The sequence below is a fragment of the Myxine glutinosa genome, chromosome 1 (assembly GCF_964187855.1).
Source record: "Myxine glutinosa chromosome 1, kmMyxGlut1.1, whole genome shotgun sequence".
Lineage (NCBI taxonomy): Eukaryota > Metazoa > Chordata > Myxini > Myxiniformes > Myxinidae > Myxine > Myxine glutinosa.
Genome location: NC_136261.1, coordinates 14,249,938 through 14,269,886, shown reverse-complemented (window position 1 = coordinate 14,269,886; position 19,949 = coordinate 14,249,938). Strand labels below are relative to the sequence as shown.

At 47.4% G+C, this 19,949-nt stretch overlaps 1 protein-coding gene across 1 annotated transcript in view; it reads right to left on the bottom strand.

The window, feature by feature from the left end:
• Positions 1 to 19,949, bottom strand: part of LOC137435260 (uncharacterized) — a 99,055-nt gene that overhangs the window by 63,684 nt on the left and 15,422 nt on the right. Inside the window, exons 3-4 of the mRNA XM_068129275.2 lie at positions 3,874 to 3,927; positions 2,274 to 2,324 (exon numbers count right to left, since the gene is read on the bottom strand). Of these exons, the coding sequence (XP_067985376.2) occupies positions 2,274 to 2,324; positions 3,874 to 3,927 (105 nt within the window). The remainder of the gene's footprint in view (positions 1 to 2,273; positions 2,325 to 3,873; positions 3,928 to 19,949) is intronic.

The window sequence follows — 19,949 nt, the reverse complement described above, 5'->3', positions numbered from 1 at the left end:
TTCTCCCACCTCTGGAACAAACTCACACACTCCCTTCAATCCCACTCCTCCCTCCAGGTCTTTAAAACAGCTGTTCACCACCATCTCTTTTCCTCCCCCATCCAAAACCTTGATCTTTTCTACCCCCGCTAATTCACCCCAGATCCACTTTTTTTGAAATTTCAACTTCTTTCCTGGAAGTCCTTGCAGTGTCCATATGTTTTATACCTCTCCCACCTACCCTTCCCATGCCCCCCCCCCCCCCACCCGCCAAAGCCCTCTCCGTCCCACAGATCACTCGATGTCCCTGCTCTCAAATGTTGTGTTTGCGTCCTTCCCCCTCTCTCCCCATCTTGTCTACCGCTCCCCTTATTATATGTTTTATGTGTCGGTTTGTCTTTCTGTGTGATTAATGTTTGCTCTTTCACGAGCCTCGATCTTGTATACAAAAAAACAACAAAAAAAAACCCAATCCAGGATCAATTCTAGGCTTGAAGTGTTCATGACGCGCAAGTTCCCAAAACTCTGTCAAGTGTCGGGGAACTTGAAGTTTATATACAGACTTGGCATTTAATATGGAATATTTTTTTTTTCTTGACTTGGGTTTACTTTCTTCACTCAGTATATCAATCTGGTGAGTTTATTTTACACTTTGGTGATTTATTTGTTAAAAGAACCATGTCACTGATTGTCTGTCGCAGCAAGAAGTCAACAACAGGATTATATCACAGGTGGCGTGGCAAAATGTACGGACAGGTGCATTTGATGATTGGCTTCACAGTCGGGTATACAAGGGTTGTTGCGTTCTGTATTAGTGGAAAACAACTGCTGCACGTCTCCAAAAGTTATTGCCGCTTCCTCTGGAGATGGTCCGTCAACTCGACAATGCTGTTTGTCATGGAGTGGTGGCTTTACGAAATTATGGCATGAAACAGCGTGCTATTGTTTGGCAGTATGGCATCACTCAAGGTCAGATGTCAAAGATCCTGAAACGAAATGCTCAGAGGGGTGTCCCTACTCCAATACCGAGGCCAGGACGTCCCCGCAGAACCACAAGGAGGGATGATCGCCAGCTGCACCGGTTAGTCCACAATGGCCGTACCAAGTCAGCTAATCGGCTTAGGGCTGAGTGGCAGCAACTGACAAATGTGCCTGTATCCAGAAGGCTAGTCAACCAACGACTGGTTCAAGCAGGCTATCGGGCCAGGCGTCCCCTGAGAAAGCCACGCCTGACCAGACTACCGCCAGCGCCGATTGCAGTGGGCCAGAGAGCACTGTCAATGGCAGCCAGGACACTGGAATCACGTGATCTTCAGTGACGAGTCTAGATTTCTGGTCTATCGTCAAGATGGCCATGTCCGAGTGTGCAGACAAGTGCATGAAGCCTACAACAAAGATTGTATAGTGCCAAGAGTCCAAGCTGGAGGTGGTGGGGTGACCGTTTGGGCTGCTTTTCATGCAGGGGGCAAAACTGACCTGGTTGTTCTGAATGGAAACCTGAACCAGTTAAATTACAGGGCCATTCTGGAAGAAACATTGCTTCCATTTGCTCGTGCAGCCTTTCGAGGAAACTTTGTCTTCCAAGATGACAATGCACGGCCTCATCGTGCTCGCATGATCCAACACTTTCTTGCTGACCGTGGTGTAGAGCATATGGATTGGCCTGCCTTGTCCCCGGATATGAATCCGATAGAGAACTTGTGGGCAGAATTAACGCGTCAAATCGACCACTTGGACCAGCAGCCGACCTCTGTGCCTGAATTGCAGCAGACTATTGTCACTGCATGGCAAGCAATTCCTGTCCAAACCTTGGCAAATCTCGTGAACAGCATGCCTCAACGTGTACGTGCTCTCCTGAATGCTCGTGGGGGTTACACGAAGTACTGAACTGTAATTTTACTGTCCGTAATCCCAGTCGTAATTTAACTTTTGTTTTTGTTAAAATAAAATTTGGCTAATGTGCAAAATAAAGAGATACTTCTGGAAAACGTACTGAAGTTTAACACAGTACTGTCCATGAATTGAGTTCGATATCAGTTTACATCACTTTCAAGGATCAATTTATTTGTTTTGAAATGTCAAATGTGGTTTTTGTTTCTTTTAAAGGTCACATTAACAAAATCTAGAATAATTTCAACATAATTCCAATGAACTTTTGGTTCTAAGACATCTTGAAAAGTAAATTCACCCTCACAGAAAAAATATTCCATATTAAATGCCAAGTCTGTATTTTAAATGTGCAAGTGTGAACCTCAACAAGGATAAAAATACAAGGAAAGCAACTTTATTATTACCTGCAGTGTCCACAGCATCCCAATCAGGTCGTTCAATCTTCACAAAGGAAACTGAAAAAACAGAGCAAATTGGCATTAGGGTTAAAATTAAAAGAAATATTCCACGCATAAACAAATCAAATTGGTATAACGTTACAAAGTTCGGAATTGTATAAAAAAGCAAATGTGTTGATGCATGAAAAATACCCAAATAGCACACAGACGTTGGGACAATGTTGGCAATAGATAGAGGATCACATTATTTTTTACCATGATACACCTTACTTGGAGTTTTGAACAGTCATTTTCTCACAAATCATAACTTATCAACACTTGAACCACCACCTGTCACGGGGGAATGGGTGGGAGTCCGGTGGGTGGGGTGAGGAGGCAGGCAAAAAGGAGGGGATAAGGGGCGTGTGGGACGAAGCAGGACTGGGAAGGAGTGGGAGGAGAGAGGGGAAGGGGTAGGTGGGGAAAGAGAGGGGGTGGGGGAAGGTTGATTACGAAGTCGGGGAAGGAGTGAGATTCCGGAGGGGGTGGGGTGGAAGGAGGCAATGGGTGAGGAAGGGTAAGGGAGGGGGGAGTTGGTAGTTCAGAGGGAGGGGGAAGACACGGGGTGGGGAGGAAATCCAGATGGAGTGGGTGGGATGATGGGGGGTAAAGGTTTGGGTTGGGAGTCCTGAGGGAGGAGTGGGAGGCGGCAGGAAGAGGGAGGGGGAAGGGTTAGGGTGGGTTCTGGAGGGAGCGGGATGTAAAAGATAGGGAGAAAGTCTGGGGGAAGGGGTGTGGGAGAAGAGGAGGCAGGTGAGATGGTGGGATGAGGGAAGGGGATGGGAAGAAGGTGGGATGAGGGAGGGCAATAGGAGAGTGTGGAATGAGGGAGGGCAAGGGGAGAGGGCAGGATGAGGGAGGGCAAGGGAAGAGGGTGGGTTGAGGAAGGGCAGGGGGACAGGGTGGGATTAGGGTGGGCAAGGGGAGAGGGTGGCATGAGGGAGGGGAAGGGGTTTGAGGCTGCACATGGCGTTGCCTGGCTAATTCCACCAAGAAAAGTTGGGGTGGGAATTTGGAGGGAGGGGTGTGGGTTGTGAGGAGGCAGGGGAGAGTGTGGGATGAGGGAGGGGAAGAGTGTAGGGTGGGAAAGGGGAGAGGGTGGGAGGGGAAGGGGTTGGAGGCTGCACATGGCGTTGCCTGGCTTATTCAACCAAGATATTCTTGTTTTGTATTTTTAATTAATTTTTTGAAATTTGTCGAATTTGTTTTTCACTTGGAAGTTGTGGGTTATGATGTGTAAATAAAGGTGGAAAAAAGTCTGATTTAATGACATTTAATGTCAGGCTGTAAGCAATATAAGGTCAAATTATAAAAAGGGGGTGCAGGCTTTCTATTGGCACTGTATGTGTGAAAATTTTATTGAATAACCATCCACTCACGACCTCCCCCAGCACCACTCATTCAAATATACCCACTCCCCTCCCTGGCAGAATATCATGGCAAAAGCAAAGCAGTGAATCGCAAAGTTATTAAATACTTTCAGCATTACTGTGTAATTTCCACAAAGTGATTCATAAATCGATAGGTAACAAAATAAATTTAAAGAGCGTCTTAAAATTATCATCACCTTTTTGATCCAAAGCTTCCAAAGCTTCAGGTTCAATCTTTATAATGTGAAGATCTGCAAACGCATTACATGAGAGACGAATAACAAAGTTTGTGTGCTGATAAAAACTAATATTATAAAAACAGACAATCCTGCCTTAAACAGTAACATTTTCTTTCCCCAACAATCCGAGATTCTCCACATTTTACCAAAAACAATAGATGCTGGACAGGTAATGCACGGCAAGCATGCATTTAAAAGGGCACGAATTACCTGCACAGATGTGAAGTTCACTCGGAATTCGAGACATTGCGGGTAAACAACTTCAGGGTGAAAGGACCGAGATGAATGAAGACTTGTAATTCAAGAAAATGTGGATGAGAAATAATGAAATTAATTTGTATGAAACTGTATTGCATCCTCGTTGTTACCTCCACCACCAAAGGGCGAGGAGGTTATCGTTTTACCCCTGTCTGTCTATCTGTATGTGTTAATCGCCTGCAGGAGTTTTACGCTGATCTTCACGAAACCTGAGCACCAAGTAGGGGCAGTGACAAACTAAAAGTCTGTTGTTTTTATGGAGCAAAAGGTCAAGTGGACAAAAGGTATAGGTCACAAAATCGTCAATTTTCATTGGATTCATTTGATATCTGTGTATTTTCTGTATATAAAACCGAAAAACATGGGCAGATGGTGAATTATCTCACTCCTCTCTGCACATGCGGGATCGGGAAAATTTCAGAGCCAAATTACTGTTAAATAGCAGGTTTGTTTTCCGATTAATATGCCGATTCGTGTTCAAAATATAACATTCAATTTCAACAAGTTGTTCCTCAATCATAAGATGACGTTTGTAGACAGACAGACAGACGAATGAACATGAACCAATTTCTTAACCCCGCTTTTCATTTCACGTGTGCAGGGTAATCATTTTGTATTCTTGAGATGCATTCACAACCAATGAACTACAGCGAAATAAAATAAGTTACTGTATTTTATATAGCAACGCTACCCGCCCCATAGGCGGGGCTCCAATTGGGAAGCCCAAATGAAAAGGCAAAATATCAGAAATTGAAGGCTTTTTTATTTTAAACGATTCATATAAACATCCGTTGAATCATATCACACACAAATCATCAAAATCTAAACAGTATCTTTAGAATTTCAATAAAAGCCACATCACTGTTCATATCGGTAAATATTATTCCATCGTGTTTCAAATCGTGATCGATACACTATGATCGTGATGATCGTGATCGTGAATCGTGATCGATAATCGTGTTCACAATCGCTATGTCGTATGTACTCCCGATACGTGTACCAAATTCCCGATATGTGTAACTGTACCAAATCAACAGTTAAAAGTATTTTGAGCCGATAGCAGTTGCGGCCTTGGCAAGATCGATGGAGACAGCGATCTGTTAGCGTATTCACCGCCCAAATAGCTATGTGGAATTCTCTCATGTAGAGATTCAACGTTACGGCTGTTACGGCCTTGGCAAGATCGATGGAGACAACGTTTATTATACTTTTAATGAAGGACACTGTCTCAAGCCCCAGTCCCCATCACGGATGGGGCTCAGCGGTTTACCGGAGCCCAACGGCGAAGGGCAAGGTACACGCTGGCCCGTCCAGTGTAGCGAGCATGCGGCCCCGGACATCGAAGGGCATTAAACGTTCATTAAACATTAAACGTTCATTAAACATTAAACGTTCATTAAAGGATTACGAAACGAAAAACATTACGAAATTACATTCACACCGTCACATCAAACACGACCATGAACACATACATCGTTACAATGAGAACATCGTCACAATTGACGTTATGCAAACGTGAATGTTATGCGGGAGTCCAAACCTGAGAATACTGGAGACCAAAGCTGAAATTGGGAAAGCTAAATCGCCTATTTTACTCGTGGAGATCCCAGGATTACCCACACAAAATATTGTTTCGATCGGTTGAGCCGTTTTTGCGTTACCTTCGAACAGACGGACAGACATTTGGTGAATTATAGTAAGATAACTAGCTGAGGTACCCAGTGTCGCCGAGGAAAGTTCACTGAAAATACATATGTAAATATTTCCTGTATGAAAATTGGGGAATATTTCTCTCATGGTTTTGCATGAATTACCAATTTTGTGCGTTGCAAAATTTATCCGCAAAGGTGAAATCAGTTGAATGAACGAAAGGTAAGGAAATGGTGGGATGCTGGGGGGAAAATTACTGAGAAGAAGAAAAGGAGAAGCATGACTGGTCAGTTTTATGGTTTCTAATTGGCCGTGAAGTATACCCAATCAAAATTGACAACAGGACACAAAACACCATCATATTGTCGTGTCCACCCTGTTGTGAAGGATGACGAGAGAGAGAGAGAGAGAGAGAGAGGATGAGAGAGAGGATGAGAGAGAGGATGAGAGAGAGGATGCGAGAGAGGATGCGAGAGAGGATGCGAGAGAGGATGCGAGAGAGGATGCGAGAGAGGATGCGAGAGAGGATGCGAGAGAGGATGTGTCCGCCTTTCCCGCAGCCCGGAACAGGGAGAGCAAAAATGCGACCAGGACAAGAGAGAGTGCAAAACGACTGCCTTCCTCCACAGCCAGGAACCGAGAGAGAGAAAATAATAAGCGACACCGCTCGTCACGAACTCAGCACAAAAGAAAGAAAATCCACACTGTGACCGCCTGTACCAAGAGCCCGGACCGACAGAGACAGAGACAGAGACAGAGAGATAGGGGAACGCACCCTCCCCTCTATTTGCTGACGTCACCCTGCACCCCACCACTTCAGTCCATGACCATGACCAATCGTTCCTTTTTGGGCGGGACTCACGGCCTTTCTTGATGCCCATCGAGAACATTTGGTGCGGGGTTCCCTTGCCGATCGGCAAATGTGATGGGTTTCTGTCGAGCTTGTCGGTGTTGTAATGTGCAGAGGTCAAGGTTGGCCAAGTGTGCTTTATAAGAAACGAAGGGAAAAATCACAAGGACAATTACACACTGGGGATTATTCTTAAACCCTACCTAATTAGCATAGCTCCACCCTTTGCATGGAGACACAGATATGATCTTACCGGACATGCGGCCTAATTAGTCCGTCAGGTAGAGGGGTCCATCGGTACCAAAAAGGAGGCCTAGGTTCATTGGTGTCATTTGAAAGCATTTTCCTCACCTATAACAAAAATCTCTGGTAGCAGTGTCAAATCCACAGCTTTCATGTTAATAAACGTATATGTTTGTGGCCTATGACGATGTCATGAAACATCACTTTCAGAAAATCAGGTTTTTTCGCTACCTTTTCCTACTGACCAGTTGGCAGCACATATAACATTTTATATATGCATGTGGCATATCATATGAAAGCTGGTCAACTGACCATAAATATGGTGCATCTTTCCTACTGATAACTCAAAAATTGTGCAAAGTATTCAGAGTGAAGTGTTCAGAGCTGTGTAGACTGCAGACCTGTGACAACCAGCCACAAGATGATGATGATGATGATAATGATGTCCAACAGATGGATGAAGAGAGTGATACTGAGGACTTTGAATTTTAATATTGCCAATGGTATTAAGAAGTAAAGATTGAATAATGATAAAGAAATTAACATTTGACCCTATCAAAATTGATGGTACTAGGGCATGCCCGTACTATATATATATATCTAAAATTATATCCCCCCCCTCTATTTACATGAAATGGTTTGGTCCAAAGCGAACGGCTTGCGAGTGGTGACAATCCCCCCCCTCTATTTACATGCAATGGTTCGGTCCAAAGCGAACGGCTTCCGGAGTTTGGTAAAGAAATCGCCATCGCGTACACAAACGCGCAGGAAAGCGAATGAATCGCAAATTCGTTTTTATTAGTTGTAAAACATAGTTTAACGCCAACATAGGGCATTGGCCGTACGTGGGTGCCCGTTCCGTGGCCAAAAAAAAAAAAAAACGCTACCCGTACGCTCTACCCCGCCCGTACGCCCGTAAACAAAAAAACCAACGCTCTTCGCTTCCGCCCTTCGCTCTGACTGAATTGGGAGAAATAATGCGCATAAGAAATCGAATTACGTACCGTAATGGCGGTCAGCTCGTAACGCGCTCAGCTCCGCTCGTCTCACATCGGCCACGCCTACGCAACAGAGCGTTCTGTGATTGGCTGCCGGAAGATAAGTCGTCACTGTCCGGAAGTTCGCAAATCGCAGTTAGGATGAATCGTTTTAATTTAATCGCAGTTTGAATTCGTTTTAAAACATAGTTTAACGGCAACATAGTTTTCCAACGTGAAATAAATGAATACGCTGTCAAATGTGCCGTCCGAGGCAGAGTCTGATCGCCACGTTCGGCACACGTGATAGCTCGCTGCTCTCTGATTGGTTGAAGCGTTTTTTGGACATAGCTCGGTCAGTAATTGTCCGATTAATATGAAACCTTGAAAAGGCACATCCTCGGGTCCCCAGCAATATACCTGGCAAGTTTCAAGTATATCGGACCCGTGGTTGTCGAGAAACAGCGGTCACAGACAAACACACAGACACACAGACAGACACACAGAGATTGCTGGAATTATAGATAGATAATAATCAGGAACATGATAATAAACATTAAAATTAGCCAAAATAAAGTATTTCTTCAGTTTCTAGCTGTAATTGTAAATGTGTATGTATGTTACTGGTTATACATGTTACAAAAGTATGTATGTGATAATGATCAACATAAATACTTATTAATTTGATTGAAATAAACTTTGGATATGTTTATTGATAATCATGGTGATTACTATACCCATAGCATAATTAAGTGGATAAACATGGGAAAAGGGAACGATGCGTGTGTTGTCATGCATCGTAAATGCCTAATAATAATAATAATAATGAAAATGATCAAGACTATAATGATACTTGTAAATATGATACATTTAAATGAACATTATTTGATTTAAAAAAACCCAATCCTTTTGAGATCTAGGTATAGTTTGTTTAGAAGTATAGATTAAATCCTGCAATTTCTGGGACACATTTTGGGACAATTTTCTTACCGACAGGGGTCTCTTTATCTGATGATTGTATTCTGAAAGCTGCTGAATTGAAATTGCTACCAGACATAATATAACTCTAGAATAACGTGGCTTTCAAATGGTACCATTCAACCATGGCCACCCTGACTGGTACCGATCATCAAAATATGGGTGTCTACCTGATGGACTAAATGGATTCCCCACTAAGGTACATGAAGGTTCTTCTTCTTTGTGACATTCGAGGCATGCTAATCTATGTAATGCTATCTGGACCCAGGTATTTCATTACCTACCCCCCACAAACATAACAATATTAATATAAGTAATTTGGTGTCTGTCTGTCGATATTTTTGACTGTGATAAATTCTTCTACTCATCCAATCTCAACCAAACTTGACAGGAGGCCTAAGGGTCACACAATGAAGATTGTAGCAACTTCATTTGCCCCCATCCCCAAAGGGGTTTTCCCCGCCAATGGGGTTGCGGGTTGAGGTGCATATCAGTGTTACGCAAAGATGGTAGAGCACTGCAAGATAACTCAGTCAACCAAATTAGCATCGTAGCCAAAGGGAGCACCCGGCCGCAATTTTAGAAAGCAAATTACCATTCCGTACTTCTGTGCTTTTCACTCAACATGGTGACAAATTCCCGATCTAGTTCTCACTGTTCTGTGATAAATTGTTCAAATCGACAGTCAAAACGGCCTGATGTGTCGTTCTTCATATTTCCGAAGAACAAAGAGAAGTACGTCGTTTGATTTTAAAGGATTAAAAATGTAGCTTTTAAATGTAAGTGTGGGGTTCTAGCTTTCGTGGGATTTGTGTGTGGTTGATTGTGCATGTACGAAAACGCATAAGGTAGACTCTAACTGTGTGTTACGGTGTCTGCAGGAGCAGTCGATTGGCATCGATATGAGATAGTCGATATGAGATTGGCATCCATCCATATCCGCTTGTAAATATTCCCCTATTTCCTCCATACTTCCCAACTATCCCCAATCCCCCATTCCCTAGTCCCATTTCCTGTAAACAACACTCTGTAGACCCGACCTCCCCCTATTTCCCCCATTAAATGTCGCATCCAGGTCCACCGCATCTCACGTAGACAACTATAGGACATCTTGCTAGTTATTCTTAGTCTATGTCAGTTAAGGACTCGTTTCCATTAATTCTGACTCTTCGTTGCACCAGAATGTGATTGTATGGCACCGTTAGGAAGTTTAGGACCTCCCAATACCTCCCCGCAGCTCTTCCTCATGGTACAACAACAACAGCGGCGGCGGCGCGGGGAGTGTGCGTCCTCACTCCGGCTTGGTTGGTAGGGGGTGTTGAAAGGGCACCAAGCCTTTCCAACGAGCCGCCATCGAGCATGTGCTCGACGGGGTTACCACGTAGGGGCTCGCTGTCAGCTCCTCGTCAAGGGCGGAGCCCGGTAACCCCCCGCACCCAATAGAAGCGGCGGACCGATCCTATCTGGGGCGGAGCCAACGAGCCGAGGGCGTGTCACTCCCCGCTGAGCATGCGCAGGAAGAGGGAGGTGTCGTCAGATGCGCCCTCAGCTTGGAAAGAGAAGGACGCCACCTCCGAGCGCTGCAATACCTCCCCGCATCTCTGGACTGGACCGTGCTTGATTCTGCCCCTGAGCCAAGGTGCACCTTGTGCTATCGACTGCCTGTCCTTCCCTGCCATCAATCCCTGTGTAAGTCAGTCTTGTTCCGTTTGTCTGTGGTCTGTCTGGGATAGATAAGATTGTGTCTAAGTGCCTATCTCTTCTGTGCTTTACCTCATACCTTGTAATCTACCCCTTTTCTCCACCACCAATTATATCCTCCTCCGGAGGTCTTGAGAACTGTACCCCCTTGCGTCGTTTCCTTTATCCCAGTCGTTGTGTCTTTTCCATCATTGATTTAGCATAGCGCGACCAGGTCAACGTCGGGTGGAATCGGGTGAGTTGGGGGTAATCGGGTAAACTGTGCAAACACGGCGGCCATTCCGCTCGGTCAAGCAACATCTTAAGCCGTGTTCGTAACAATTGGTGTCAGGAGTGGGATCGGACCCGAAGCGCGCTTAACGCGCTCAAAATTACAAGTAACCGAAATTTGTTTTGTTTTAAAATAAAAACCCGAATTTTGAAAGTCGCGCTATGGCGGATCAAGACGGCTGGGTTCCGGTAGAGGAGAGTGAGGCAGGGTCGATCCAGGACCAAATTGAGGGACATGAGGAGAGCGAAGCAGTGAGGGCGGCAGGTTCGCAAAATGGCGTCCTCGAGCACGAGGTTACGGGCGCGCAAAATGGCGCCTCGCACATGGCTACGGCGACCGCGCCCGCGACCGTACCAGCGCCGTTGGTGGATTCGAACCTTTTTTTCCTGCAAATGAGGGCCCTTATGGGACAAATGGGAGACCAAATTGGAGGTTTGAAAAACAGTATAGAGGCTCAGAGTGAGCAAATGGGGGTAATGGGGAACCGGATGGATGCTCAGGGTGAGCGATTGGAGGGCCAAATGGGGGTAATGGGGAACCGGATGGATGCTCAGGGTGAGCGATTGGAGGGCCAAATGGGGGTAATGAGGGACGAAGCGAGGGGTACCGGTGAGGGGTTAGACAAGAAATTTGGGAAATTAGACAATAGATTAGGGGAAATACAGGAGGGGTTAACGGGGGTAGAAAATAGAATGGCTGCCCAGGAGAATCAGACAGAGGGAGTGAAAAATGGGTTAGAGGGGTTAGAAAACAGTATGGAAGGCAAATTGAGGGACATGAGGGACCAAGCGGAAAGGGAAGTTAAAAAAATGGGGCAGCAGATAGAGGGGGTCAGAATGGGGGTAGAAACTAAATTGGATGCTCACAGGGAGGAAATGGAGCAGATGAGGGTGGCATCTGGGCAGGAGATGTAAGTGATGGGAGAAGAGATCAGAAGAGGGGTGAGTGAGGAGGTCGGAGGAGTGCGCGAGGAGGTGAGGCACTGTAAGGAGCGCATGGAGAAGGAGGTGAGAAAGGGGACTGTAAAATTGCAAGGTGGTATAGAGGAGTTGACGCTGGGAGTAGAACAACTGACAGTGGGACAAAAGGAGTTGGGGGACCAGGTAAAGAAGAACACAGCGGTAATAGAGGGTTTAAAATCGACACAGAAGGAGATGAAAAAGGACGTAGGGGTAATTAAAAAAGAGTGTCAGACGGTACATGAGGACCTGACGAGGAAAATGAACAAGGTGGTAGAGGTGATGGAGGTTAAAGAGCGGGAGGTGCGGGAGCACATAGAAAAAAATAAGGTGGAGTTAGAGGAAGAACTTAAGGGGGCGCACGAGGAGATGAAGGAGGTGAAGCAGAAATTAGAAGAAGTGGAAGAAGGGGTGAGCGAAATTAAGAAGCGACGGAGAGAGGATAAGAAAGAGCTAAAGGAGGAAGTAAAAGAATTGGTCCAAAGTCTGTGTTCGGATCGTGATGATGTGCTCATTAACCGGATGAGGGATTCGCAGGTGATGGAGGAGAAGCGAAGAGAAAGAGGACCCGGTGTAAGTGGTGACCAATATGGTCGTGCGTATGATGCGCCAGGTGATTTAATAAGCTTGGGGGTCGAGATAGACCCGGATGTTCGTGAGAGGCCAAGAGTGAGGGGTATGGCTGGTCCGGAGGGTATGGAACGAGGGTGCGAGCGAGAGGGTCCGGTGATGGGAGAGGTGCGAGGTGTGAGTGAGCAAGGTTGTGGTGGTATGGAATGGGTAGCGGGTTGCGGAAGTGTGACCCATGCATCGACACCAACAGGGGTAGTTTTTAGAGGGACAGGGGAGGCACGAGAGCCCCTTGGGGGTAATGTACTGTGGGGGCCCGGCCAGTTCGGCCCCGCGCTGACCCCGCAAGGGGTGACGCAAGGGGTCCGGCAGGCGGGCAACGACTCGCATACGAGGTGGTCCCACTCGCGCCGTATGACGGCAAGAGTGATCTACGCGCGTACCTGGCGCAGTTTGACTGTGTGTGTAAGGGCAACGGTTGGGGTGAGGACGAAGGTGGAGTACACCTGGTGGCCGCATTGCGCGGCGCGGCGGCGGAGGTGCTGACGGCATTACCACCGGGTGCTCTCACCCTGCCAGCCCTCCGCGACGCCCTAATTAATTGATTCGGCATTGAACAGCAGAGCGAGCTTGTTAAAGCTCAGCTCGCGCTGCGAAAACGCAAGCCCCAGGAAGCCATCGGGGAACTTGCCCACGACATTCGCCGCGCAGTGGGGATCGCACATGCTAGCATGGCAGCGGATTCCCGGGAAAGCCTGGCGCTGGACCATTTTATCCAGGCCCTCCCGGATATTGAGCTCCGGCAACAGCTCGCCATGTGGCGCCCGCAGACTCTGAGCCAGGCGGCTGACGCTGTGGCCCGTTGGGAAGCAGCGAGGCCCCTGGCCCGGGGGAGCGAGCGTCACGCAATGGCGGTCTGCCAGGTGGGACCCCCGATGGAGGGTGGACCCCTTAGGGGGCCTGCCCCCGACGTGAGTCCTGACCTGGCGGGCATGGTCCGGAGGCTGGTGGACCAGCGCCTGGCGGGACCTGGACCATGGCAGGCGGCCCCGGAGGTGGCCCGCGGTGGACCACGAGCGGGTAATCCAATTCGGACCTACAGGGGGGGAAATTTGGAATTCCGGAGACAAGCACCTTATCAGGTGAGGTGCTATACTTGCAACCGTCTGGGTCACCTGGCGCGGCACTGTCGAGCCACGCGCCGGGATGATCCCCGGCGGTTGAGGTCCTTAACTCCGCCCAGGGGGGAGCGGGTTAGCCGACCCCAGACACCCCCCCGCCAGACCCCGGGAAACTAGAAGGCCTTACACCGGCGAGCAGGCGCCCCCGTGGATTGCCTCGGCTTTAGATGCCAAGACGGGACCCAGTACCTCTGAATAAGGGGGGCTTATTAGTGCCAGAGGACTGGGGGATTGATGAGCGATGGGCCCGGTGGGTAAGGGTGGCATCCCTGCCACCCTTCCCATGAGCGGGGGCAAATGCGCTATAGCTTATGGGGTTTATGGCAGTGAAAACTAGCCCAGGTGGGTTAGGATATTGTGTGTAGGGACCTAGAAGATGACATTAGGTGACGTTAAGGTTAGTTAGTGACTGATACCTGTAGAGGGGACGCAGGTAGATTAGTATGGATGATAATGACGAGGGAGCGCAATAGTTTAAAGGGACGACTGGGAAGCGCAAGTTTCAGAGGGGAGTAGTTAGATGAGATGATGCTGTGTGAGAAATGGACAGGTGTGTGGAGCAGTGTGGAGCAGGGTATGAGTAGTGAGTGTTGTGGATCAGCGCAAATGCGCTTGGGGGAGAGAAGGGTGCAGGCGGCACCAAGTATGAGAGCACAGGTGTGCAAGTACAGGTGTGTGGAGTACATGGAGTATTGGAATGAGTGGTGTGGAGAGAGTTGGAGTAAGTGGTACGGAGTGGTGTGCATGGTGCGAAGGTGTGGATGGGGGAAGAGTGGACCCCATTTCACGAGTACCCGGGGAGGGTAGTTTAAAGAATAGTTAGAAGGTATAGGTAAATTGTGGTTGGATATTGGCATTTGTGGTGCGGTTGCAGAATGGTATTGTGGATGGGTGCATTAGTGTTGTGGAAATGGCTGGGCGTGTAGCCTGTTAGTGTGTGTAGTTGGTTTGGGCACTCCACCACTGTGAGGATGTCGGCCAGGTGAGGCCGCAGGTGGGCTCTGGGAGCCGTTAGTGTCAGTGGGTGCCTGAGGATCCCGGGTGTGGATCGGGCAGCCCGTGCCAGAGAGGGCACTGAGGGGGTGAGAGTGCGAGAGGGCCTTCCCCAGTTAGTTAGGTTAGGGTGAGGAGCAGGTAAGCTCGGGTGGCAACTCCAGTGGTGGAGGTGTGCAGGTGGGTAGACCTGCTGGGAGAGCTACACGTCACAGCCCAGAAATTGTGCGAGGGCACCGGAAGATGAATCGGGGGAGTGAGACCCCAAATTGAGAAGCACCACAGTTTGGTCAATGGGAATTGGTTTTTAGAACCCTTAGTGTAAGTTGGCCAATGGATTGGCAGGGAAAGACCCCGGGTAATGTAAAGTTGTTAAAGTCATTTAGGAAATAGTTAGGATTGATGAACCTGTCGCACCATACGCAGCCACTTACCTGAGGTGATGATGATGACTCCACACCTGTGTTCCTTTGTTCTGTGTTGCAGGAAAGGAGAATTGCTGTGTGGATTTGTGAGACGCATCACGACGTGGATGAGACATTGGGGTGATTCCATCTCTCCCTCCTTAGGAGGGACTGATGATGAATTGGTGATGGCAAATATGATGTTGAGTTGGAGATGGCAAATTTTGATGAGAGTTGGAAATGGCAAATTTGATTGGTTAGGAGGGAGAGAAGACGAATTTGGTTTATGGGAGGAACGGGGAAGACAGTAGGGACGTTTGTTGATGTGTAAAGTAGATATTTATGGGTAGTGTTGTGTTTTGTGGATACAGTAAGGGGTAAGGGAGGGGCAATGTAGGTTACCTGGTGGGGGGGGGGGGCGTACGGTAGGAACGTACCTGTCTCACCTGGTTCCCATGTGCCCCCAGTGTGCATTACCTTATATTGCATGCACTTTTGCGCCCTTACCACCTTACTCACTTGTTTTCTTTTGTCTCCCACCTCCGAGGATCTGGCTTTGGGGCAGAGAGAGAGGAGAGAGAGGTGCTGGCTCTGCAGTTGTGGGCCTGTACTTTCGCTGCTTGCTGCCTGGATCGATACACCATATGGACCGCAATTTTTGTGGCCGCCCACCATGGACCGCAGTTCTTTTGCGGGCAAGCACCACCCGTTGATGGACCTCTGGGTCAACGTGGCACCTATGCCATACAGGTGAACCACTTATAGTTGGCCCCCCTGACGGCCACAATTCAGAAATGGACGCGGTTGGCGCCTTTCTTTATTTTTAAAGAAGCCAGAAGGCCAAGTGCTCCATGAAGACAAGACCAGCGGCAGAACATCAGCCGGCTGCGACACCACCGGTGACTATGAACACTTTATTGGTGCACCGGATGGTGCTGACTGTGTGTATGGGGTGGTGCTTTTGGTGCTTGGATGGGGTGCTCTGCACATTATTAAAGGCCGTAGGGCCACAGAGCACTCGTGGGTTGGTGTATCGATGCTGGCATGCGTGCTCTCTCTATGCATACCATCTGCATGTGTTCCTCAAAGAACAGGTCCTGGATCGTAGTGTAAATATCAGTCTTGTGTAAATAATGCTCCCTACCGGCTGTATGTTTAGTTTGAGGATGCTTTCCGCGATTCGGTTATCCTGTGGGTGTGTTTCTGTGAGGAGAAGGGTGCAACGTCGCAGGGGGACATATTTACTCATTTGTGAACATCTGTAAAACTGTCGCACTCAGGGTTGAGTTAATAGTAGAGGGAACTACATCTGAGTGCCACACTAAAGTAAGTAAAAATTTATCGGGTCGGGACGCCCCGAGGTAGAGAAGGGTGCAATGTTGCGGATATGAGATTGGCATCCATCCATATCCGCTTGTAAATATTCCCCTATTTCCTCCATACTTCCCAACTATCCCCAATCCCCCATTCCCTAGTCCCATTTCCTGTAAACAACACTCTGTAGACCCGACCTCCCCCTATTTCCCCCATTAAATGTCACATCCAGGTCCACCGCATCTCACGTAGACAACTATAGGACATCTTGCTAGTTATTCTTAGTCTATGTCAGTTAAGGACTCGTTTCCATTAATTCTGACTCTTCGTTGCACCAGAATGTGATTGTATGGCACCGTTAGGAAGTTTAGGACCTCCCAATACCTCCCTGCAGCTCTTCCTCATGGTACAACAACAACAACAACAACAACAGCGGTGGCGGCGCGGGGAGTGTGCGTCCTCACTCCGGCTTGGTTGGTAGGGGGTGTTGAAAGGGCACCAAACCTTTCCAACGAGCCGCCATCGAGCATGTGCTCGACGGGGTTACCACGTAGGGGCTCGCTGTCAGCTCCTCGTCAAGGGCGGAGCCCGGTAACCCCCCGCACCCAATAGAAGCGGCGGACCGATCCTATCTGGGGCGGAGCCAACGAGCCGAGGGCGTGTCACTCCCCGCTGAGCATGCGCAGGAAGAGGGAGGTGACGTCAGATGCGCCCTCAGCTTGGAAAGAGAAGGACGCCACCTCCGAGCGCTGCAATACCTCCCCGCATCTCTGGACTGGACCGTGCTTGATTCTGCCCCTGAGCCAAGGTGCACCTTGTGCTATCGACTGCCTGTCCTTCCCTGCCATCAATCCCTGTGTAAGTCAGTCTTGTTCCGTTTGTCTGTGGTCTGTCTGGGATAGATAAGATTGTGTCTAAGTGCCTATCTCTTCTGTGCTTTACCTCATACCTTGTAATCTACCCCTTTTCTCCACCACCAATTATATCCTCCTCCGGAGGTCTTGAGAACTGTACCCCCTTGCGTCGTTTCCTTTATCCCAGTCGTTGTGTCTTTTCCATCATTGATTTAGCATAGCGCGACCAGGTCAACGTCGGGTGGAATCGGGTGAGTTGGGGGTAATCGGGTAAACTGTGCGAACACGGCGGCCATTCCGCTCGGTCAAGCAACATCTTAAGCCGTGTTCGTAACAATATCATTAGGAAGACCAGTTTTGAGGTCTAAAGGGGTCTACATGGTTTTTGATAGATTTACACCATATAAAGGTGTGCTCCAGTAACACGCATCGGTAATAACTTGTGCAGAAATCGATAAGGTTACTGGCAGAAGCGGTACAAACTGCCGAGTTTAAAGAAACTGGAGACAGTCTTTTTGATTCATTCAACAGCAAATTCTTCAGGGACAAGAAGAGACTGAAGCGCCCCATGTCAACCATGTCAGCGCATGTGCAGTTTTTGGAAACGTGCATGCCAGTCTTCGCAAGCCTGAAAGTGGTGGGAGCAAGGAATGTGCTGTTTATTAAAGGATGGTGCCTTGCTGTTTCCTTTCTGACACAGTTGTGGCCGCATTTGAAGGCAGACTCTTATGGTTAAACTGCCAAAATCAAGACTTTCTGCTCGCCTTCACTCCTTCATTCCTCTTTTCTCCCACCTCTGGAACAAACTCCCTCACTCTCTTCAATCCCACTCCACCCTCCAGGTCTTTAAAACAGCTGTTCACCACCATCTCTTATCTTCCCCCATCCAAAACCTTGATCTTTTCTACCCCCGCTAATTTCACCCCAAATCCTACACTTTTTTGAAATACCAACCTCTGTCCTGGAAGTCCTTGGTCTCCTTGTGTTTTATACCTTTCCCCCTTCCCACGCCTCCCCCCCCCCCCCCCCCCCAAGCCCTCTCCCTCCCACACTTCTCCCTGCTCTCAAATGTTTTGTTTGTGTGCTTCTCCTTCTCTCCCCATCTTGTCTTCCGCTCCCTCTTTTTATATATTTTGTTTGTCTGGTTGATTTGTTTGTGAAATAAATGTTAGCTCTTTCACGAGCCTCGATTCAGTTTACAAAAAAAAAAAAAAAAAAAAAAAAAAGACTATGCAGTCACGTGAAAAAGTAAGTACACCCATGTAAAGTTTTGACTTTTTCAACATATTTCAACATACAGCTATTTGATCTTCATTTCAACAATATTGATAGATAAAGGTGATATAACATAACAAATAACATGAAACATTTACATTTTGCAGTCCATTGTATAATTTAAATAAACATGAATGCAAATTTCGCATGTGGAAAAAGTAAGTACACCCCTACATTTATCGCTACTTCAAATACCTAAAATTAGAATCAGGTGCACCAGCTCAGGTGCAAATGATTAGAACATCGTTAGAGAGGATCTTGGAGGAACCTGTCTCATTTAAACCTCCGACATTTAGTTTGGTTTGCTCTTTGTTGTTGAAGTGTGCGGCGTCACCATGCCTAGATCAAAAGAGCTCTCTGAGGCCTTCAGAAAGAAGGTTATAGATGCCTACAAGTCTGGGAAGGGATTTTAAAAGATCTCCAAACAATTTGAAATCAATCATTCAACTGTCCGGAAGATCACCTACAAGTGGAGAAGATTCCAAACAACTGCCAACTTGTTCAGGCCAGGCCGCCCCAGCAAGTTCAGCCCGAGAGCAGACCGCAAGATGCTGAAAGAAGTCTCTAAGAACCCCAGAATGTCATCACGGGACCTTCAGGTAGCTCTTGCCACTGTTGATGTCAAATTGCACGAGTCTACCATTAGAAAGAGGCTGCACAAATTTGATCTACATGGGAGGTGTGCCAGGAGGAAACCTTAGCTGTCCAGAAAGAACATCAGCGCAAGACTAAAGTTTGCCAATGAACACCGAGGCAAACACCAGCACTTCTGGAACAATGTGCTCTGGACAGATGAGTCAAAGTTAGAGCTATTTGGCCACAGTACCAGAAGACATGTTTGGCGAAAACGAAAGACAGCATTTGACCACAAGAACCTGATACCAACTGTAAAACATGGTGGTGGAAATATTATCGTTTGGGGCAGCTTTGCGGCATCAGGGCCGGGGCAGCTCACCATCATAGAATCCACTATGAATTCTTCATTGTACCAGAGGGTGCTCGAGGATAATGTGAGGCCATCTGTCGGAAAGTTGAAGCTCAACCGAAGGTGGACCTTGCAACATGACAATGACCCTAAACATACCAGTAAATCCACCAAGGAATGGCTGAAAAGAAAGAAATGGAGGGTTCTGGAATGGACAAGTCAAAGCCCGGATCTAAATCCCATCGAGATGTTGTGGGGGGATTTGAAACGAGCTGTGCATGCAAGAAACCCTCAAACATCGCACAGCTGAAAGAATTCTGCATGGAGGAGTGGGCAAAAATTTCTCCCAGTCGATGTCAGAGACTGGTAGACAGTTATAAGAAACACCTACTTGAGGTTGTTTCTGCCAAAGGGGGCAATACCACCTATTAGAGCCAAGGGTGTACTTACTTTTTCCACATGTGAAATTTGCATTTATGTTTATTTAAATTATACAATGGATGACAAAATGTAAATGTTTCATGATATTTGTTATATTATATCACCTTTATCTATCAATATTGTTGAAATGAAGATCAAATAGCTGTATGTTGAAATATGTTGAAAAAGTCAAAACTTTACATGGGGTGTA